Source organism: Anomaloglossus baeobatrachus, chromosome 3 (assembly GCF_048569485.1).
Source record: "Anomaloglossus baeobatrachus isolate aAnoBae1 chromosome 3, aAnoBae1.hap1, whole genome shotgun sequence".
NCBI classification, from domain to species: Eukaryota; Metazoa; Chordata; class Amphibia; order Anura; family Aromobatidae; genus Anomaloglossus; species Anomaloglossus baeobatrachus.
Window position 1 is genome coordinate 449,456,972 of NC_134355.1, and position 23,041 is coordinate 449,480,012.

The 23,041-nt window shown below is 40.6% G+C and overlaps 1 protein-coding gene across 5 annotated transcripts in view; it reads left to right on the plus strand.

Moving 5' to 3' along the window:
* The window catches only part of IL1RAP (interleukin 1 receptor accessory protein), a 331,833-nt gene that overhangs the window by 303,331 nt on the left and 5,461 nt on the right, over positions 1-23,041 (plus strand). Inside the window, exon 11 of one of the 5 annotated variants that reach the window (XM_075340482.1) lies at positions 143-8,244. The exons of the other annotated variants lie outside the window; for them this stretch is intronic. Within the exon in view, the coding sequence (XP_075196597.1) occupies positions 143-543 (401 nt within the window). The 3' untranslated portion in view covers positions 544-8,244. Of the gene's footprint in view, positions 1-142; positions 8,245-23,041 lie in introns of those variants that run through there. 5 annotated transcript variants of the gene reach the window in all.

The following is a 23,041-nucleotide window of genomic DNA, read 5'->3' on the forward strand; positions in this document are numbered from 1 at the left end:
GAAATCTTTATAGAGTAGATATTTTTCAAGATCTGGAGCCCTTAGATTGCCTTCTGCGGGATGTGGATCAAAAATTCTGATGTGCAGCAAGCATCAGTATCAAATATTCCATTTCTTTAACATGTCACCTTTCTTTTCCCAGTCATTACAGACGAAACACTGAGCTTCATTAAGAAAAGCCGACGTCTACTTGTTGTGATTAGCCCTAGTTATGTCCACCAAGGTACACAGGCCATCTTGGAGCTGAAGGCTGGCTTGGAGAACATGGCTTCCCAGGGCAACATCCGCCTTGTTTTAGTTCAATACAAGTCCATAAAGAATAAAGAGAAAGTGAAGGAGCTAAAACTAGCACAATCAGTACTTAGTGTTATCAAGTGGAAAGGAGAAAAATCTAAGTATCCTGGTGGTAGATTTTGGAAACAGCTTCATGTGGCACTGCCTGTAAAGAAAACCTCTTCAAGTAAAAATAGTTTCCAAATGGTCCCCCTGAATGTGGAATTTGGTACAGACTGTGGAAAAAATGTAACTACTAAAAACTCTTAAGCATTAAAGCACCACTCAAGCGTTTTGTTTTATTTTTCACACCTGGAGTGGTGCTTTTAATCTAAGGTTCTTGCCTCCTACCTTATATTCATCCTCTGACATCTTCACGTTTTGTCAATACCACTTCCGTCCCATGGCGTGATCTTGTAACTGTATCTTCTCACTGCTTGACTGTAAAAGTTACGTGACAAACTCTAAATGCAAGTCTATGAGAGCCAGAGCGAGGCTCTCATAGACATGCTTTGAAGAGTGACCTCCGACTCACTTCTTTAAACAATATAGCAATCCGGGACTAACAGGAGCAGCAGCAATAGAAGGTGAAATGATTGGAGGTTAAGTATAAGGCGGGCTTTGCACGTTGCGACATCGCAAGCCGAGGCTGCGATGTCGCACGCGATAGTCCCCGCCCCCGTCGCAGCAGCGAAATCCTTGTGATAGCTGCCGTAGCGAACATTATCGCTACTGCAGCTTCACATGGACTCACCTGTCCTGCGACCGTCGCTCTGGCCGGTGACCCGCCTCCTTATTAAGGGGGCGGGTCGTGCGGCATCACTGCGACGTCACACGGCAGGCGGCCAATAGGAGCGGAGGGGTGGAGATGAGCGGGATGTAAACATCCCACCCACCTCCTTCCTTCCGCATATCCTACGGAAGCCGCGGTGACGCCGGTAGGAGATGTTCCTCGCTCCTGCGACTTCACACACAGCGATGTGTGCTGGCGCAGGAGCGAGGAACAACATTGGACCGTCGCGTCAGCGTAATTATGGATTACGCCGACGCTGCACCAATGATACGATTACGACGCTTTTGCGCTCGTTAATCGTATCATCCAGCCTTTACACACTACAATGTCGCATGCGATGCCGGAAGTACGTCATTTTCAATTTGACCCCACCGACATCGCACCTGCGATGTCGTAGTGTGCAAAGCCCGCCTAAGAGTAGGGTATGGGATCTTAGATTAGAAGCAAAACTTCAACTCTGAAAAAACCCACGCTGGAGGGGTGCTTTAATGTGAGAGTCTAAAACCAAAACACAGCAATCTGGGTTTTTGTTCGAAAAATCCAATTTATTTTGTGAATTTATATGATATTGACTGGCATATATCCTGAATTGCATTTTACAATGTGTAACATAGAACTGAAGGCTGTTTACAGGTAACATATATGTTTGTTAAGGAGGCCTAATATCATAACTGCTCAAACTTTGGAAATGAAGTGAGAGCATACAAATAAAGATTCTGATTGTATTGTGATAACAGAGAGGGACTGGGACAAGACATGGAACGAAACCAAGTGGTTCTTTCTTTTAAGATTTTAGAAATAAAATGTGGGTAACGTTAATAAGTCAGTAAGGATAGTATGACAATAAAATGCCTCTAACGGCATGTTCTTAGAAAGAAAAAAAATATAGTATCCAAATGCTCAGGGAATTTAAAGTTAAAAAGTATATATCTTTACTAAATGGTATATTTATGGCACATAAGCTTGCATTCCAGACCATGATTCTGTTTAGAATGTAGTGTATGTAAATGAACATTAATTTCAGTAGTTTTCATGCTAAAAATGCCACTTAGAAATATGTCTAATATGAAAATGACATATACAAGTATGACTGCGCACATATAAAACTGCCAACGAGTTTCAAACTCTTCAGTTCTTACTCATGTCTTGTTGTGTTGCACAGCCTGATGATTAAAATACTCATCATGCTCCATTTAAAATAAAGGTTTAAAGAGACACAAGCTAAACCAATGCAACAAACCAATACTATGAAAATAAACATATGGTAAAAAAAAAGCATACACATCAAATGTCATTAAAGCTATTCCCTGTGGGGTGATAAAAACAAAAAGACTGAAAAACACAAATTTTGTTTAAATTGGAGTCGTTCTACTGCTCCTGTGATTGTGAGGGTCTCCCATGGGAACATTGCTTCCTTCCACATCTAACGTATATACTGATAGGTCAATTACACAATGGCTCTTATTCTGTATGAGATAGGAAAATGTGATTGTATGTCCCACTCTGGATAGGTTTTGATGGAGGTGTACATGCTCAGTCCTTTGATGTAGTAAGTTGGAGAAACATCTAAAATGTAAAGTAAACAAAACATTTTGTGCCTTACCACTTCTGCCTTGTTTGGAGTTCTATCACCTCCATTCACTCCTATAGAGTTTGAGACAGTAAAGTATATGATAGCTCCTATAGGCACCATATGCATTTTGCCTATGCTAGATGCCACTATTCAACCCATCAGGCTTGGATATAGTGTGGTTTGTACAGTAACTAAAATGTGTATATTAACGCAGTAGTGCAATATTGTTCATCCAAAGTTCACGTAGAACTGCAGAATAAAGTGTAATCTCTAAAAAATAGTGTTTCAGTAAGAATTGTGAGCTGAAGAAATGTGCGGTAGCTACGAAGTGAAAAGGTCAGGAAGGTTTGAAAGCTGTAGGAATAAATGATAGGTTGCCATTGATAAATTCATCTATAGCTTTTCCTTCCTTTGCCGCGTCTGACAAGGTGTTTGATAGCTCTAGTGGTCTTTCACTATCTTTAAATAGCTTGTTTAGCTTTATAAGCTAAATATTGCTATTTTCTGTCAATTTTGTAAAGATCACAGACAAATTTGCTCTGATCACAAAGTGGCTAAATAGTATTATTAATGTGTGTATGTGCTGAGCAAACATATCTTATACCATACAGTAGGTTAAGAATCTTACCGCTCGGAATGTTAAGATTTTCCATTCTAACATCACGTTTGAAAATCGATTTTCCCCAAAAAGCAAAGGTGATTTTTATACAAGGACCAGTTTGATATACTCTCAGCAAAATAGATTTGTATGACATGACAGTCACACATGTCATAAAAGAATGAGAGTCTATTACAGACCGTGGCTGGAATTTGATCCCATCTCTTAAAGACTTATCTGATTGTCACGGCTTGGACAACGACGTTAAACTAAATCTAAAGCTGGGTTCACACTAAGCGACAACGACGTCGCTGTTACGTCACCATTTTTTCTGACGTAACAGCGACCTTGTAAGTCGCTGTTATGATCGCTGCATAGCTGTCAAACACAGCAGTCGAAGCAGCGATCATAATGACACGCGTCGCTGTGCTGCAGCTTGTGCAGAGAGCAGGGAGCCGCGCACACTGAGTGCTGGCTCCCTGCACTCCTAGCTACAGTACACATCGGGTTAATTACCCGATGTGTACTGCAGCCACATGTGCAGAGAGCTGGGAGCCGGCGCTGGCAGCGTGAGAGCGGCGGAGGCTGGTAACGAAGGTAAATATCGGGTAACCACCTTGGTTACCCGATGTTTACCTTGGTTACAGCTTACCGCAGGCTGTCAGATGCCGGCTCCTGCTGCCTGCACATTCAGGATTGTTTCTCTCTCGCTGTCACACACAGCGATGTGTGCTTATCAGCGGGAGAGCAACAATAAAAAAACGAACCAGGGCTGTGTGTAACGAGCAGCGATCTCACAGCAGGGGCCAGATCGCTGCTCAGTGTCACACACAGTGAGATCGCTAATGAGGTCACTGCTGCGTCACAAAAAACGTGACTCAGCAGCGATCTCAGCAGCGATCTCGCTGTGTGTGAAGCACCCCTTAGACTCTGTTCACATCTGCGTTGGTCTCTATCACAGCTTGTTATGTACCCAAACAAAAGGAAGCAATACATCAGTGCACATCCAGACATTATATGGAGAAATCTTTAGACATAAATATATTTAGTGTATGAAAACATCCACACTTGTTAAAAACATATATCACAACCTAAAGACACTAGGTGATAAAGGTTGTGTTCAAACTGTCCCTCTTGTACTCTATTACAGCTGCTTACCAACTACTTTTTATTTTTGTATAATTTTTTGAGTTTTTCTATCGTCTGTAGATTTGATCGGACCCATTGAAGTTTGGGTTCGGCGGGTTCAGCTGAACTCTAGATAAAGTTCGGTTTGGGACCCAGACTTCACCTAAAACCTCATTGGAGTACATTGATTGGGCAGTTCGGGTCTCAGACCACATACATACAGCCAGCCATAAACAGATCACTTCCGGGGGAGAGTGGACAGGGTTCTTTCACTTTTGTTTGGTGGCGTGGGCACACTACATCTGATCACGCTGTTGTTACTTCCCATGCGAGCCATTCAAACACTGCAGGCAGCTCACACTGGGCAAAGCACCGACTGTACCCAAGCACAGCGATGCTGGATCAAGCAGTTAGCATACACAAAGTACCCAAACTGAAACTCTGATTTTGAAGAGTATCCGTACAGTACTAACACCAAACTTTACTGTTCAGATCTACTCATCTTTAATCGTCTGTGATAGAAGTGGGCTCCTAGGCCAGAATGAAATATGGGCCCTTTGTATTCCAATAGCTCAGCATAATGCACACTTTATAAGTTTGTGACAGAAGATAATTGTTGTTTCGAGGTAAAAATGTGCCCGGCTTACTTTTTGGGCCTACAGCTTCAATGGTATGTCTGCCCCCTTGCCTACATATTTTTGTGTTGATAAAGATTTCTGCTTATAAGACTTGAATGTGTACTAGTAATAAATAATGTTCTATACAAGAAAAGCAAAACTCACTAGGACTTCCGTTCCATAACTTCAGAATAGTATATAATCATATGATATGGGTTTTTCATAGCAATTTCTTGACCAAACTCTTCAAAGAATGATGGGGTTAAACACAAACGGATAATTAGAATGGAAGTAGATGTATACCATCTGCACTGTTCAGTTTTAACGGTGGCCAAGTGGAGTCTCTGGTCCTCTGGTTTTCATCTGCTTATATTGCAATGAATAAGAAGTTTGAAATTCTGTTGAGTGCCGCTGTTATTTATCTACTTCATTAGTAATATGTAATGTGTTACTTCTGTTTAGGTGTATAGTTCTCTTGATCACACATCAGTAGCACTCCGCATTTATTCTGCGGTGTCCACTCTTTATGTAGTAGGTCCTTCACACATTATATCACAAACGGCATATGCCGCTGCAGAAAATCTCCAGTTACAATGAAGGAAACCAGTGAAAAGTCAGTGGGACTGCAGTTATTTCTCCTCTGTAACATCTGTTAGTGCAGATGTGAATACTACTTTAAAGGAGATGTTCTAGCTTACGTATTTGATAAGAAATTTACAGGAGATCATCAGTAGCAGATTGGTGGGGGTCAAACACCCTGTGCCACTAACTTTCAACTGTGTTTTGCTCTGGCAGTGGTCAGTTGTAAACACTTTGAACAAAGCTGCTGAGCACTATCTTTGTTAAAAATGGTAGCTACTGTAGTAAGACTTCTATTGTAAAGAATAGAAGCTGTTCAGCAGTAGCCTGACAGCAGTTGCTACACTTTGGAGCTGTGCGGCTGTAACCTGGCAACGGTTGCTACATTTCGGAGCTGTACGGCTGTAACCTGGCAACGGTTGCTACAATTTGGAGCTGTGCGGCAGTAGCCTGGCAGCAGTTGCTACACTTTGGAGCTGTGCCGCTGTAGCCTGGCAGCAGTTGCTACACTTTGGAGCTGTGCCGCTGTAGCCTGGCAGCAGTTGCTACACTTTGGAGCTGTGCGGCTGTAGCCTGGCAGCAGTTGCTACATTTTGGAGCTGTGCTGCAGTATCCTGACAGTGATTGCTACACTTTGGATTTGTGCTGCAGTAGCCTGGCAGCAATTGCTACACTTTGAACTTGTGCTGAACAGCTCTGTTAAAAGTGTTTACATCCAGCTGCCGCCAGTATGAAAAACAGCTGATCAGTGGGTGCACTGGGTGTCAGACTCCCATAGATCTGCTGTTGATGACCTATTCTGTAGATCAATCATCAAATGCCTAAGCTTGGGCAATCCCCTTAAAGAGAGTGAAACATGCATGTGGCTCATATGTTTACAGTTCTTATATTTAGTGGTTTGTATTATTCTATTATCAAAACTCAATAAGTTATTCTTTAGTTTCAGAGTTGTGTAGGGAATATAGGTGCTCATTTAGACAGTATGCATCACAATTCATCATTGCCTTTACATCTTTGTTTTGTTCAGTTTTGTGCATTTTACCCCCCTTTTTTATTTGCACCCAATCTGTTATCCTATCTGCTCCTTTTTTAAGTCTATATGATATGTACTTTCCAGTTTTTTGGTTTTTCTTTAAACTTTGTAGGCAAAATTTAGCGATTTTTGCCTGATTCATCAGTTGTGACTTATTAAAAAGTCACACAATTTAGTGCAGCTCTATTTTATTTCCACCCTGATGTATTTTTAAGTATGCTAGTATTTTGGCTCAATATGTCCGCCTGTTTGTGAAACGTGCAACTTATCGCACTTAAAATGCTGCAAAAACAGTACAAGTTAGAAAAAAAAAAGACCAATGTTGACTTTGCGCCAAATTCATGAATCGCATGCACCATTGTGAAGAATTTGGTGCAAAAAATGGCAACCACAGGGCGTTAAAGAAAAGTGACTTAAAAAAAGATGTAAGTAATGAATCAGGGCATATGTGTTTTGAAACAATGTATATCTGATGCACGGTCTACATTCCTATAGAATGACGAATTGTAACGACTCGTCATGTAACAATAATGTTTACACAAATGTTCTTTAGATTGCACCAGTAAAAGGAATTTGTCACCATGCAAAGCTCCACTGAATGACTCTAAGGCTATGTGCGCACGTCGCGTAAAAACATGCAGTTACGCTGCGCTTTGTAGCGCAGCGTAACTGCATGCGTCCTGCGTCCCCTGCACAGTCTATGGAGATTGTGCAGGGGCCGTGCGCACGTGGCGTCTCAGAGCGCAGCGCTTCGGCTACTGCCGAAGCGCTGCGCAAAAAGAAGTGACATGTCACTTCTTTCCTGCGCTTTGCCGGCATCTCCTGCTCTGTCTATGGCAGGAGCTGCAGGCAGAGCGCATGGAATTGGCGCTCACTACGGACATTTCTGCAGCGATCTAAAGCGCACATGTGCTCTTCAGATCGCTGCAGAAATTTCTGCAGGGCTTGTACGCAACGTGCGCACATAGCCTAAAGCAGGAATAGATGAAAAATGCAGATTCAATATTTGTATTTATCCTCTTTCAACTACATTTTATGCCACTGATAAGCCGTATGAATGCTTTGTAGAATGCGTGTTCTCTTACATCTATGCATTATAGTAGTTGAGCGAGGGTTTCCATGGTGACAATTTCTCTTTTAGATGCTAGTACACCTTTAAGAACTGCTGGCTACTCGTATGTTTGGCCAACAACTATTCTACTTCACTCCTCCATAGATGTGAATTCTTGGCTAAGCACCTAAGAGGATATGAGGATTATAAGGATCAGTCACATTGAAGACCAATGTGCCAGATACTGTCCCCAACATCTGCCAGGTGGTGAGAGTCGGGGCAATCCCTTATACATGAGATAGGTCAGTCCCACAGGTTCCGCCAACAAATCCTCTAATGTGCATAGTTATCTTTAATGCAGTAGCTTTTAGGAAATGGTATCATCCCATTAATTTTGGTGGCCATAGTGGGAACCTTTGCAGGCCTCGGGGTATATGAAAAGTCTCAGCACATATGACAAATCGGCATAGTACTTTCCTCAAATAATTGTTTTCTTGTTGTGTTCTGCATCATTGTCTCATTGTTATCCATCGTCATTTTTATTTTGTCATTTTTTTTCTGTCGGTGCCTTTTGTTGTACAGTGCATTGTCATAATAAACTCATTTTTATATATTTTGGATCTTTTTTGTGTTTTATTTATTTAATCTTCATCACATTGCTTGTCATTACTGTTTCCATGTAGTATTTAAAGGGTATGTCTCATCAAAAAATGACCTATTATTGCAATCGGATTTCGGGGGGGGGGGGGGGGGGTGTTTGCTTTTTTTTTTTTATTTACCATTTTTGACAAAATTCTGTTTTTTGTTACAAATAGAAATTGCTAATTATATTTGTATCTTTCACCACAGTTGATATGAAAAATTCTCAACTTTACATTATTTTATTGAAAATTACAGGTGATTTAAGCTGTAAAATAGTGGTCACCTACAGTGGATATAAAAAGTCTAAACAGCCCTGTTGGAATGACAGGTTTTTGTTATATAAAAAAAGTATACAAAAGAGAGTAATTTCAGAACTTTTTCCACCTTATGGCCAGGTTCACATGACCATATTTTCGTCCCGAGTGCAATCTGTGAAAAAAAAAAAACAGCACTCGGACCAATGTTACTCAATGGGACAGTGCAGCATGCTTGGTTTTCCCTTTGGAAATCGGGTGAGATTCTCCCATTCAAGTCTTTGGGTGTGAGAAAAAAATCGGATGTCACATGTAAATTATTTAAAGCTGCCACTGTAAAAAGACTGGTTGCATGCAGACTGCACATGGATGACAAGTGAGAATAAAAATCGTCCCACTTTTCTGTATGAAAATTGGACCTTTTTTTTTTTTATGCTACACACGTGTGGCCTTGCCTTTATGCCACTTTACATACACACACACACACACACACACACACACACAGATATATTTTTGGCAGATCTGTAGTTGCAGTGAAATCATAGACATATTGTTCCATTTGTACACAGCCACAAACCTGGCACTGATAGTCCACAATTTCACTACAACCACAGATCTGCTGCAGACTTAGATGTGTGTGTAAAGTGGCCTTTACTGTCACCTATCTGTACAAATCCATTGAGAATCAATCTGAAATCATTTAGAGGAGGAAAATAAAAATACCAAAACCAAAAAAATGTTGCTTTAAAGAAATCTGTCACCTACTCACCTGCGGGGCGCTCTGGTCCGATGAGCGGTGCTGGACTTGACCTGGCGCCTCCTCACATCTTGCAATTGGAGTCCTATTTCCCTGCTTTGTGTCTTACGTCATCCACACAGAGTCCTCCATTGTGCTCCTGTGCTTGTGCACTTCTCTTTGCCCTGCTGAGGGCAGATCGAAGTATTGTAGTGCGCATGCGCGCGCAGTCTTTGACTTTTTCCCACGCCTACACATTATAGTACTTTGAGAGAGAGAGAAGTGCGCGGTTGCAGGAGGACACTGTGTGGATGGCATAGAACACATCAGCTACATGAAGCAAGAAGGAGGACGGCGATCACAAGAACAGTGGAAGCAGCGGGTCAAGACCAGAGATTCCCATCAGACCAGACCGCCCTGGAGGTGAGTAGTTAACAGGTTCCCTTTAATTACATTAAGTGTTGTATCAATAGAGTGTGGAGTTTTTTGCCGCATATCTGCTGAAAGAAGGGCAAAAGGCATAACAATGCAACATACTCTCAAATTTGGATTTTGCTATGATTCACACACAAAAAATGTCATGACACTTTTTCTAACCCTCATTAAAAATACCTGGGGAAAAAAATGCGACAGTTTTTCATTCAAACAAATTGGAATCTTGTTGCAAGCAGATTTGTGTTTTTTTATCTGAATTTTGGCCTGGAATTTACATTAAAAAACTGTTTTCAATATACTCTAAATGAGTGACTACTATAATAAAGCGTGTTAAAAACTGCTATAATATAAATCTGCCTAGATTCCTATACTCTTACAGCTGGGGCTACACGGCGACTTTGGCTGCAATAGCCATCAAGCGAATGAAGTTTGCTTAGTGCCTCTGCTACATTGCGGCACTCTATACTATTGCCACCAAAACCAGCAAGTTGTAAAAAGAGCAGACTTGATTGAATTGTTTGCGACTTGCTTGTTGCGGACATGGTACTGTTTCAAAACGCGACCCTATTCACTTCTGTTGCGCCGTGATGTGCGACCGCCGTGTAACCCATGCCTGAAACTCATTAATGCCAGCAAAAGATGTCTGACAATACTGAAGGATCTCAGTGCAGTTTGTGTGTGGCTTGAAAATAACTGTTAACCCATTGCTTCTCATGTAATTTGACAGGTCTTGAACCACTGTGCTAAAAAAAAAGATAGTTATCAACATTTATTTACAGCTGTAATTGGCATTGAAACTGGCTCAATGAAACAATGATGTGAATTAAATTAGTGGTTATTCTTCTTTAGGCTGGGTTCACACATAGCGACAACGACGTCGCTGTTACGTCACCATTTTCTGTGACGTAACAGCGACCTGGTAAGTCGCTGTTATGACCGCTGCTTAGCTGTCAAACACAGCGACGCAACAGCGATCATAACGTCGCTACATGTGCAGAGAGCAGGGAGCCGAGCACACTGCTTAGCGCTGGCTCCTTGTTCTCCTAGCTACAGTACACATCGGGTTAATTAACCCGATGTGTACTGCAGCTACATGTGCAGGGAGCCGCGCACACTGCTTAGCGCTGGCTCCTTGCTCTCCTAGCTACAGTACACATCGGGTTAATTAACCCGATGTGTACTGCAGCTACATGTGCAGAGAGCAGGGAGCCGCGCACACTGCTTAGCGCTGGCTCCTTGCTCTCCTAGCTACAGTACACATCGGGTTAATTAACCCGATGTGTACTGCAGCTACATGTGCAGAGAGCAGGGAGCCGCGCACACTGCTTAGCACTGGCTCCTTGCTCTCCTAGCTACAGTACACATCGGGTTAATTACCTGATGTGTACTGCAGCTACATGTGCAGAGAGCAGGAGCCGGCAGCACAGGCAGCGTGAGAGCTGCGGAGGCTGGTAACTAAGGTAAATATCGGGTAACCACCTTGGTTACCCGATGTTTACCCTGGTTACAGCTTACCGCAGCTGCCAGATGCCAGCTCCTGCTCCCTGCTCGCTTCATTTCGTCGCTCTCTCGCTGTCACACACAGCGATGTGTGCGTCACAGCGGGAGAGCGCCTTTGAAGAAAACGAACCAGGGCTGTGTGTAACGAGCAGCGATCTCACAGCAGGGGCCAGATCACTGCTCAGTGTCACACACAGCGAGATCGCTAATGAGGTCACTGTTGCGTCACCAAAACCGTGACGTAGCAGCGATTTCGGTAGCGATCTCGCTATGTGTGAAGCACCCCTTAGTGTTTAATAAGTGTAATGAATGTAGACCTCTATGTAGAAAGCTGTTTTTACAATTTTTATTGTAAAAAAAAAACAAGTCTAATTAAAGTCACTTTATTTCAGTGTCGCTCAGGAAAGCTCGTACGGTTATCATTTTCATTGTGTCCTTATTTGTATATAATTTTTGCCTAAAATAATAAGTAGAATGATCACAAAATGGAGAGAACAACAACGCATACTTCTTGCAACCAGAATAATCCTAGAGAATACATGTTTATTTCCCAATGAACAGATAAGGACCGGTGTTTGACCTGGAGAAGAATGGAGGATGGCTTCTTCCAAGCTTGTGCTGTTGTCAGTTTAACCCCTTCACCCCCGGGCGATTTTTCAATTATTATTTTTTTGCTCCCCTTTTTCCGAGAGCCGTAACTCTTTTTATTTTTCTGTCAATCTTGCCATACAAGGGCTTATTTTTTTTGCGAGACGAGATGTACTTTTAAATGAAACCATGAGTTTAACCATATAGTATACTGGAAAACAGCAAAATAATTTCAAGTGCGGAAAAACAGCAAGAAAAAGTGTGATCGCACAATAGTTTTTGAGATATTTTATTCACCATGTTCACTATATGATAAAACTGATGTGTTGGTGGGATGTCTCAGGTCGGTACGAGTTTGTAGACACCAATCATGTATAGGTTTACTTTTATCTACGGGGTTAAAAAAAATTCACAAGTTTGTCCAAAAAAAGTGGTGCACTTTTTGCGCTATTTTCCGAAACTCATAGCGTCCTCATTTTTCGGGATCTATGGCTCAGTGACAGTTATTTTTTGCGTCTCGAACTGACGTTTTAAAAGGTACCTTTTTTGCGCATATGGTATATTTGATCGCCTCTTATTGCATTTTGCACAAAATTTGCAGCAACCAAAAAAAGTAATTAGGAATTTTTTTGCCACTACGCCATTTAACGATCAGATTAATTGATTTTATATTTTGATAGATAGGACATTTCAGAACACGGCGATACCAAATATGTGTATATTTTTTTTATTTTTTAATCCTTTAGTTTTCAATGGGCCAAATAGGGGTGATTTGAACTTTTAGATTTTTTTTTATTCTTTTTTTAATTTCAAATTATTTTTTTTTAACTTTATTTTACTAGTACTCCTAGGGGACTATAACGATCAGCTGTCTGATCGCTCTTCTATTTCTCCAGATCACAGCTGAGATCTGGAGAAAAGCTGCTTTTGTCTCACACACGGCGCTCTGCCGGTAATGAGAGAAAGTGACTCATGATAGTTACAGGAGTCATCACTTGACCCTGTGCTACCATGGCAATCACCGGAAGTCACGTGATCATGTCACGTTCGATCGGGGTGGGTAAGTTATCCTTACGGCGGCGCGCTGATACATCTCGCTGTCAGAATTTAACAGTGAGATGTAAGAGGTTAATCGGCGCGGGTGGAACGTGATTCCACTCGCGCCTGGCAGGCACACATGTCAGCTGTTGAAATCAGCTGATATGTGTGCAGATCACAGCGGACTGCCCATGGCAGCCGGCAGGTATTAGCCTCATACGATCCAGGATGTACTGGGTATATCATGTGTCATGAAGAGGTTAAAGGGAATCTGTCAGCATGTTTTTGCTACCTCATCTAAGAGCTTCATGATGTTGGCTAGAAGGCCCTGAGTTCAACAATGTATCACTTAGATAAGTGATTGCAGCCATTCTAACACAGTGAAAGATTTGAAATTTTGCATGTAGAAGAGCTCTGAGAGCTGGCCACACCCACACCAGTCTTTCAGTGTACATTTCCATAATCAGAAGCTGTTAATCAAAGAAGGGGCGGAGTTGGACTACAGCTCAAGCACTGCTGAGACCCACTAATGATAAAGATAAGAGGCTTATACTCACATTGCAAGTAAACAAAAAAGACTATGAGGTCAGACAAGCAGAGCTGAATTCTCTTTTAACTCTTACAGCATGCTGTCTTCAGGTTACATTGCAGAAACCTGCTGACAGAATCCCTTTAATAACCAAAACTATATCTACTTTTTGGGGGGTCACAGGGCAGCCCAGGACTTTTCACTTGATAGGGATAATTCTCATATTACTATGTGGCTTAGCGTGTAAAACCTAAACCTATGCCATGTAATGACAGTCTTATCAGATATGGGGATTATCGCCTGGATACAATATTAGATGCTATTCCAAATTCGATAGGATTGATTATATATCCATTTGAGAACCAGAGATGACGTGCCTACTTACTTATTATCCAACATACCAATATAATGGATTTATCCTGTCCGCGGTATTATAACATTTTGGATTTTCAGACTACTCTGCAAAACTTAGCAGCGAGGGTTTTTTTTTATGTAAGTCTAATCATAAAGAATCAATTTCAATTTCAGTTTTAAGAAGACTGTCAGGAGAATCCGTTATCTTATGTGCGGCAGTGTGTGCTACAATGAATTTAAATCAAGATGGGAGATTAGAGTACAATGAAGCAGAATTAACTCAGGAAAACCCAAACCAAACCAGTCCCATTTGGCAGACGTTATTGAATATGCATATTCACATCAATATTCTGTGAAAGGCAAACAATTAGGCAGAAAGAGGCAATGAATAAGATTAATGATGTCCCTGCCTTACACTTTATTACTGCTACACCGTAAAATTATATATTACATAATGGGCTTCTATACCTTCAAACTCAATTAACTGCCTTCTGTTCACTCAAAGGAAATCCTTCTTTTATAGATCTTTTATAGACTCTTAGCCATAGCGAAGTTTACCATCGTGTCCACAACACGTCACCGAGACAGCTTTCAAGTAGTGGTTCATGCAATCCAATTTCCTTGTGTCTGGCACTGGGAGATCTGTCACCGATAAAATGTCTAAGATTTGCAGAGAAGTTTCACAACAAGCCTTAAAATATCCCCGGAATATTCATGAGACGCAGTATCACATTCCACTACCTAATAACACTGCCTTAATAGCATTTGCTGAATTAAATTCCAGTTTTCTCTGCACATTGTATGTATTTTTTTCTTGTTTATGCATTTAACGTATATATATATATATATATATATATATATATATATATATATACAGTTAGGTCCAGAAATATTTGGACAGTGACACAAGTTTTGTTATTTTAGCTGTTTACAAAAACATGTTCAGAAATACAATTATATATATAATATGGGCTGAAAGTGCACACTCCCAGCTGCAATATGAGACTTTTCCCATCCAAATCGGAGAAAGGGTTTAGGAATCATAGCTCTGTAATGCATAGCCTCCTCTTTTTCAAGGGACCAAAAGTAATTGGACAAGGGACTTTAAGGGCTGCAATTAACTCTGAAGGCATCTCCCTCGTTAACCTGTAATCAATGAAGTAGTTAAAAGGTCTGGGGTTGATTACAGGTGTGTGGTTTTGCATTTGGAAGTTGTTGCTGTGACCAGACAACATGCGGTCTAAGGAACTCTCAATTGAGGTGAAGCAGAACATCCTGAGGCTGAAAAAAAAGAAAAAATCCTTTAGAGAGATAGCAGACATGCTTGGAGTAGCAAAATCAACAGTCGGGTACATTCTGAGAAAAAAGGAATTGACTGGTGAGCTTGGGAACTCAAAAAGGCCTGGGCGTCCACGGATGACAACAGTGGTGGATGATCGCCGCATACTTTCTTTTGGTGAAGAAGAACCCGTTCACAACATCAACTGAAGTCCAGAACACTCTCAGTGAAGTAGGTTCTCTGTCTCTAAGTCAACAGTAAAGAGAAGACTCCATGAAAGTAAATACAAAGGGTTTACATCTAGATGCAAACCATTCATCAATTCCAAAAATAGACAGGCCAGAGTTAAATTTGCTGAAAAACACCTCATGAAGCCAGCTCAGTTCTGGAAAAGTATTCTATGGACAGATGAGACAAAAATCAACATGTACCAGAATGATGGGAAGAAAAAAGTTTGGAGAAGAAAGGGAACGGCACATGATCCAAGGCACACCATATCCTCTGTAAAACATGGTGGAGGCAACGTGATGGCATGGGCATGCATGGCTTTCAATGGCACTGGGTCACTTGTGTTTATTGATGACATAACAGCAGACAAGAGTAGCCGGATGAATTCTGAAGTGTACCGGGATATACTTTCAGCCCAGATTCAGCCAAATGCCGCAAAGTTGAACGGACGGCGCTTCATAGTACAGATGGACAATGACCCCAAGCATACAGCCAAAGCTACCCAGGAGTTCATGAGTGCAAAAAAGTGGAACCTTCTGCAATGGCCAAGTCAATCACCAGATCTTAACCCAATTGAGCATGCATTTCACTTGCTCAAATCCAGACTTAAGACGGAAAGACCCACAAACAAGCAAGACCTGAAGGCTGCGGCTGTAAAGGCCTGGCAAAGCATTAAGAAGAAGGAAACCCAGCGTTTGGTGATGTCCATGGGTTCCAGACTTAAGGCAGTGATTGCCTCCAAAGGATTCGCAACAAAATATTGAAAATAAAAATATTTTGTTTGGGTTTGGTTTATTTGTCCAATTACTTTTGACCTCCTAAAATGTGGAGTGTTTGTAAAAAAATGTGTACAATTCCTACAATTTCTATCTGATATTTTTGTTCAAACCTTCAAATTAAACGTTACAATCTGCACTTGAATTCTGTTGTAGAGATTTCATTTCAAATCCAATGTGGTGGCATGCAGAGCCCAACTCGCGAAAATTGTGTCACTGTCCAAATATTTCTGGACCTAACTGTACATATATATATAGTTTGTAAATCTTTTTTTGGATATGTACACCAGTAAGCAGCCTTCTATCATATGTTGTTACTTTGCCTTCACATTATTCTTCCATTAGTAGTTTAAGGTCAGTACTTTTTGTGATAATAAAAGTAATAGCTATTTGTAACGGTTTGCAGCCATTCCTCTTATGAATATGAATCTTAAAGCTTCAGGATTAATGTATTATCATGTAATATATGGATGAACATGCTCACATGCCTAATATGTCCTTATATATACTTGATGGAAAGTTAATTAATTTAAAAATGTAAAATATATTCGAGTGCTTTTCTGTTGTTTGAGGAATCCTTATTAATTTTTTTTATATATATATATTGCAATATAAACTTTATTCATAATGTACACTGGAGATCAAAATTAAAGAACAATGTATGATCACTTGCCTTCTTCAGAAATAATATAATCTACCTTGATCAACATTTGAAGGTTTTTTGTAGGGGGTACACCATGCCACTAGAACAGTGTATTACAAAAGATCCAAAGTTTATCTACATTAAACCTTTATTTTACACAAAACATGATGATACATCATTAGAGAACAACAATGACTGTAGCACAGAGAAAGATAACTACATTGTCTGAAGGTAACAGCAGTTACCAATCAGTAGGAAGTGCACAGGCCATTGCTTTGATTGACTTCAGCATATCTGCGGCCACAGAACATCACTAGTCTCTCACACTGCTCTGGTGTGATTTTGATCCACTCTTCCAGTCTCTTCTACAGTTCTTTGACTGTTGTAGGTTTCTTGGCCAGAATTTTGGCACTAAGGATTTTCCAGAGGTTTTCTGTTGGGCTTAGATCAGGAGTCTGGGCTGGCCATTTCATAGTTTCAATGTTTTCTGTTTCAATGAACTGCGTTACCCGTTTTGATGTGTGACAGAGAGCATTGTCCTGCATTAAAATTGCTGGCTGATTGAGTGATGAATGCAAGTAAGGAACCACGTGTTGTTGAAGAAGGTTCTGATACACACTTGCATTCACTGTGTCATGTAGCTGTATGAGAGGTCCAACTCCTGCTTTAGAAAACATTCCCCAAACCATGATACTTCCTACACCACCTTTCACTGACTTCTTAACACACTTTGGGTTCAGTCTTTCTCCCGTTTGTCGACGAACATAATGTTTCCCATCAGACCCAAATAAATTAAACTTGCTTTCATCACTAAAATGAACTGTGGACCACTTCTCTGTCCACACAACATTCTCCTCACCAAAGGTGAGTCTAGCCTTTTGATTCTTTCTGCTAATGAGAGGTTTGGTCACTGCAGAATGGGCTTTCAGTCCAAATGCTCTTAAGCATCATGATACTGTATGACGAGACAGATCCTTACCTTGTTCAGTGCTGAACTGGTGAGCAATTCTAGCTGCAGTGTTGAAACAATTACCCATGGAGAATCTCCACACTATCCTGTCCTCTCTTGCATTTGTCTTTCTAGGGCGACCAGCCTTCTTGGGGGACTAGAAAGAGTTTGTGATGTTGTAAAGATGGAATATTTTCGAAATCACAGACTTGGAATTACCAACTTTTCTTGCTATGGCTGATAGGGTCAGCCCTTTGGCTTTCATCTGGACAACCTGCTGTTGGAGGGTTTCAATCACTTTGGAATGGCACAACATTTTTTGCAAAGTCAGTGCAAACTGAAAAGTTAGGCTGTCAGTTAAAGAGGGTTTGTCAAATAAATAAGGAAATTAGCACCAGGTGCCAGATTAACACCAATAACTTGCAGGTATCTGAAAGTGTTCTCTATTTTGATCAGTGTTGTTTTACATTTATCTCATTTACATTTTTATGTGCTTTAAAATAAATTCAGTTTATGAAATAAGCTTAAAATACTACTAGATTACTCATGTTAGGATATAATCACTTGGGACCACACAATAACTTTAACATTTAGGAAATTGTGTGTTCTCTTATTTTGATCTCCAGTATATTTAAAGAAGTAGGAATCAACCTGTGGGGTGGCTGTCACCAGGCCCCAGCAGTGACTGACAGCCATCTTTGTACTGATGAATGAACTGCTGAGTCGGTTGTCAGTCAGTGTTGGGGGTTATTATAGCTACCGCAATGGCTGCGCCACAATGACTTAAAGCTGGAGGCTGCGGAGACTAATAAAGTTAATTAGAACACTATTATTCTGCGGATTAAAGCTATGTTCACACGTTGCTTTTGGCTGCTCTTTGTTCTGCAGCAAAACCTGCTTTCATGGCAGTAAAAAAGCTGCTTCCAAAAATCAGGTTATGCTGCTTATTTGCTGCTTTTCTTTGCTGCTTTTTTGCTGCTTTTTTCAGCATTTTGTGCTGTCATTTGTCTACAGTGCATATGTAAAGAACTACCGTAGTTTCATTCATCACAAAAAATAGACAAAAAACATCTGCGTTTTTTTCCTCTCATTGCTTTCAGTGGTGAAAAAGGCTGCAAAAACACTGAAATAATCGACATGCTGCTTCTTTAAAAAAATGCAGCAGTTTTCTATTTCAGTCAGGAAAAAAAGCAGCTGTATGTGCGTGAGATTTCTGCGATCACACAGGCTTTTCTGGGACATTAAAAATCAGCTTCTAGTTTTCATAAAACTCCTGAAATATCCAAAAAAGCAGCAAAAACGCAATGTGTGAACATAGCCTAACCCCTTATCTGCAGGATACTATAATTTTTTGACATGAGAGGTTCCTTTTAACCATCTCTGTCAGTCTCATAGGCTCTGAATGGACTGCGTCTGTGACCTTTGCTTCTTTCAGGTGGGGGACACAGGACAATCGTTCTCGTGATCTGTAAGGGGCACTTTGCACACTACGACATCGCAGGTGCGATGTCGGAGGGGTCATGTCGAAAGTGACGCACTTCCGGCGTAGCACTCGACATCGTAGTGTGTAAATCCTAGATGATACGATTAACGAGCGCAAAATCGTCGTAATCGTATCATCGGTGTAGTGTCTAGGAATTCCATAATTATGCGACTGCGACAGGTACGATGTTGTTCCTCGTTCCTACGGCACCACACATCGCTGTGTGTGAAGCCGCAGGAGCGAGGAGCATCTCCTATCTGCGTTCTGCAGCTCACACCGGCTATGCGGAAGGACAGAGGTGGGCGGGATGTTTACGTCCCGCTCATCTCCGCCCCTCCGCTTCTATTGGCCGCCTGCCGTTTGACGTCGCTATGACGCCGCACGACCCGCCCCCCTTAATAAGGAGGCGGGTCGCTGGCCAGATCGACGTCGCAAGGCAGGTGAGTCCATGTGAAGCTGCCGTAGCGATAATGTTCGCTACAGCTGCTATCATAAGATATCGCTGCTACGACGGGGGCGGGTACTTTCGTGCTCGGCATCGCAAGCATCGACTTGCGATGTCGTTGTGTGCAAAGTGGCCCTGAGAGTCATACTTTTATAACCTTTGCACAGAATAGGTGATAAATGTGTTAGGTGTCACATTCTGTTAAATGGTTAAAGACAACTGAAAGGAGTGCATTACTGACAATGCAAATACACAAACTGTAAGGTAATCTATAGCTAGAGAGATATTTTCAATGCAGAGATGATTTTTGGAAAGGTTTTCAGACAAGTCACCTTTTCTGCTTTTGACACGAATCGTTGGAAAAATGGAGGTCTTGACCTCACAAATTGTGATACCCTTTGGTTTGTTGTGACATTGTTCCATCATAAGCCTTTTTTACTTGTACAATATTATTCCTGCTCCAGAGTTAGACATAAAACACTGAAAAATATTTGTTGTTTATATCGAATGAATGATTCCAGAGCTGGAGCAATTCATGAAACAACTTTCTATCTATTGAGTTATATTTGTTTCTGATTGTCCCAGTCATTGTCTGCGTCTCGTGTAGATAAAACTGATTACTAGTCAATAAAAAGTAATATATTTTTTATATTACACAATTTTTATGATATCTGTTTGCTGTCTGAGAAATTTCCTTAGAAAAAGAAAACCTGTATACTCACAGGCATCTCATTTGCCATCATGACGGCTGGTGGGCCTCATAGAGTTTCATGGTTATTCCAACATAAAATGAATAAATAGCATGCTATGTTTCTGCTGTAGTGAGCGACACAGGGCATTTGTGAGCTAACCAGCCCGGACTTCAGACCAACTCTTCGTATGCTGTTACATTGCAGCAGAACATTATGGCGGGAGAGACACAAAGAAATCCTAGGGAAATATTTAAACATAAAGTGTATTGTAAAGTTGCACAATGATTAATCTTTAGCCTAGGGTACATGGCAGTCTGGGTCACAGGACATTGAATTCACAGTATCATATTGCAACATTGCAGCTAAAGATTTTCTATTATGTCGCGACATGACTGTGACACAGAGTCTGTCATTGTTCACAAGTCACATGCAACTCTGACTCGATGATGTTGAGATCTCTGTGGGGTCGATATCATCACCTCCAGGACTCCTTGTTCCTTACTTTGAAGAGAATTCTTATTTACTTTGGCTATATGTTTGGGGTTGTTGTCCTGCTGCTACATAATTTTTGCAAACACCATTTGCTGAAATCCAGCCCCAAATCTGTGAGAAACCTCTACCATGCTTTACTCTTGCCTACCAACATTCATTATTCTACTGCTCTCCTATCCTCCCTACTACCTTCTATTACAGCCAAATGTTTCGCAGTTTGATGCGCAAGTCCAAAGCACATATTGCATTTTACTATTTTCATGCATAGTAGAGTTTTTTACCCTTCTTTAAATGTCATTACACAATGGAAATTATAAGGTATGGTTTTTTAGTTTCTATTCTTCTGTGAAAACCACTCGTGGACAGATGTCTTTGAATGTTAGATATGTATAGCTGGATCCCTCTGGTTACAGCCTGTTCTGAGCTGCTGACGCTCCTGGACAAATTACGATTTCAAAGGGAAGTAAGCATGATCTGTCTTTATAAGTTGCACTATGGTCTTCAACATTGGCAATTCTTGGTGTCTTCAAGGCTCAAAAATACTGACAGATACTTATCCGTCATACAATACCCTCAGGGAGGCATCTGATTTGGCTACAAATTTATTCTGCAGGAGGACAACATCCTCAATCATGCAGCCAATGTAACTAAGAACTATCTTCACTGTAAAGAAGTGGTGATATGGTCCCCACAGAGCTCTTATCTCATCATCCAGTCTGTCTAGGATTACCTACAAGAATTACCTAGAAGTATCTAAAAGAATTGATGCTTTAGTGCTGCTGTGAAAGGGCAGTTGTGTATACATTAATTAGATTTCTCTTTTCATTTACTTTGCATTTTGTTACTTGATAAAGACAAGCTATTAACATTTTTGTTTTTGAATGTATTCTTACTTTGTAAATTTTTTTCCACACATACCTAAAACTTTTGCTCTGTACTGTAGCTCCATGGAAGCAAATCATGAACAAGTTGCTCAGATTTTCCTAGTCACGCAGCTTATCTTGAGAATTCCTGTTGCATGACACATCAACATGAACCCCTAGGCTTAAATAGTATTTGCTTGTCATATATTTATAGTATTCTGCCACTAGGACCTGCTCCTATCACGCTAACACAGTCCCATTGCATGGTGCGGATTGGTGGTTGCACCGGTTTGGATTGCTCCATTTGCGTCTTTGGGAGTTATGAAAATGTTTACATTTTTAGAACATCAACTGCAATAAAAGGAGACATCAGGCGCTGAGCATCAACCTCTCCTTTTGAACAATGGTTGCATGATATTACATAGGTGCAGTCTCAGAGGTTGGTCTCTTCAATGATAATAAATTCAAATATATGGATTTAATTATATTACAGTTATTCCTATCTTCATAGATGGATAATGTTGGAGAGTGCTTGTAAAAATAAGCACTTCTGAAATATACTGTTTATTACAATTTGTGGCCATTCTCAAGATTAACTTTTCTCGTGTTTGCAGCACATTGCCTAGGAGACCAACCATTAGTCGTGCGTGAAGATGGCCGGGATTAGGAGTGATCTTGGCCAGCTTCAAAACAGTGTTTAAAAGCTCAAAAGGAAATATCGTGTAAGCACTACACTTATTCTGCTGTTCAGCAGCGGTGGTTGGTCTCCAAGGCAATGAGTGAGCTCTAAACAAAAGTGTTAAAGCGTAACCACAACTTTAAATTTTATTTGAAAAATCAATACTACACATGACAATAAGTAACTTTGCAATATATCTTATCAGGCAAATTTGCTTCCTCTCTGGCAGAATTGATCAGTCATTATCAAAATTCTCAATTCTGAGGCAAGAACTATATTTGGTGAAGACTTTCCCATTACTGATATAGGAGGTGACAGTTGTTGCTGAAGAGATTTTGTGTAGATAGAAAGGAGGAGCTATAAGGAGAGTAAGGAGCGAGAGACAAAGGAAAGGGCTAGATGCAGAGCTCCGCCTCTTCCTCTTCTGTCTACATAAAATCCCATGTGTTACAACTGACAATTGTCTGATAAGATATATTACAAAATTTCTATTTTCATGTGTAAATATTGATTTATGGAATAAAACTTCAAATGACGGTTAAACTTTAATGTCTCAAAAACGTCTGAAAATTTTAATAAGTAATAGTAACAATGTTCATTATGAAGATGGGAATAACCTTAAAGGTTTTGTCCAAAGTTCAATGCTTATAACTTAAAAATATGAATTTTGATCTTCTCCAATAGGAATAAAATAGTATCCAATGCCTCATTTTAAACCATTTAAAGATCCTTAAAGCACATTTTTGGTTATCACCAGATTTACCAGTCACTCATTACTAGACAGCTGTTTC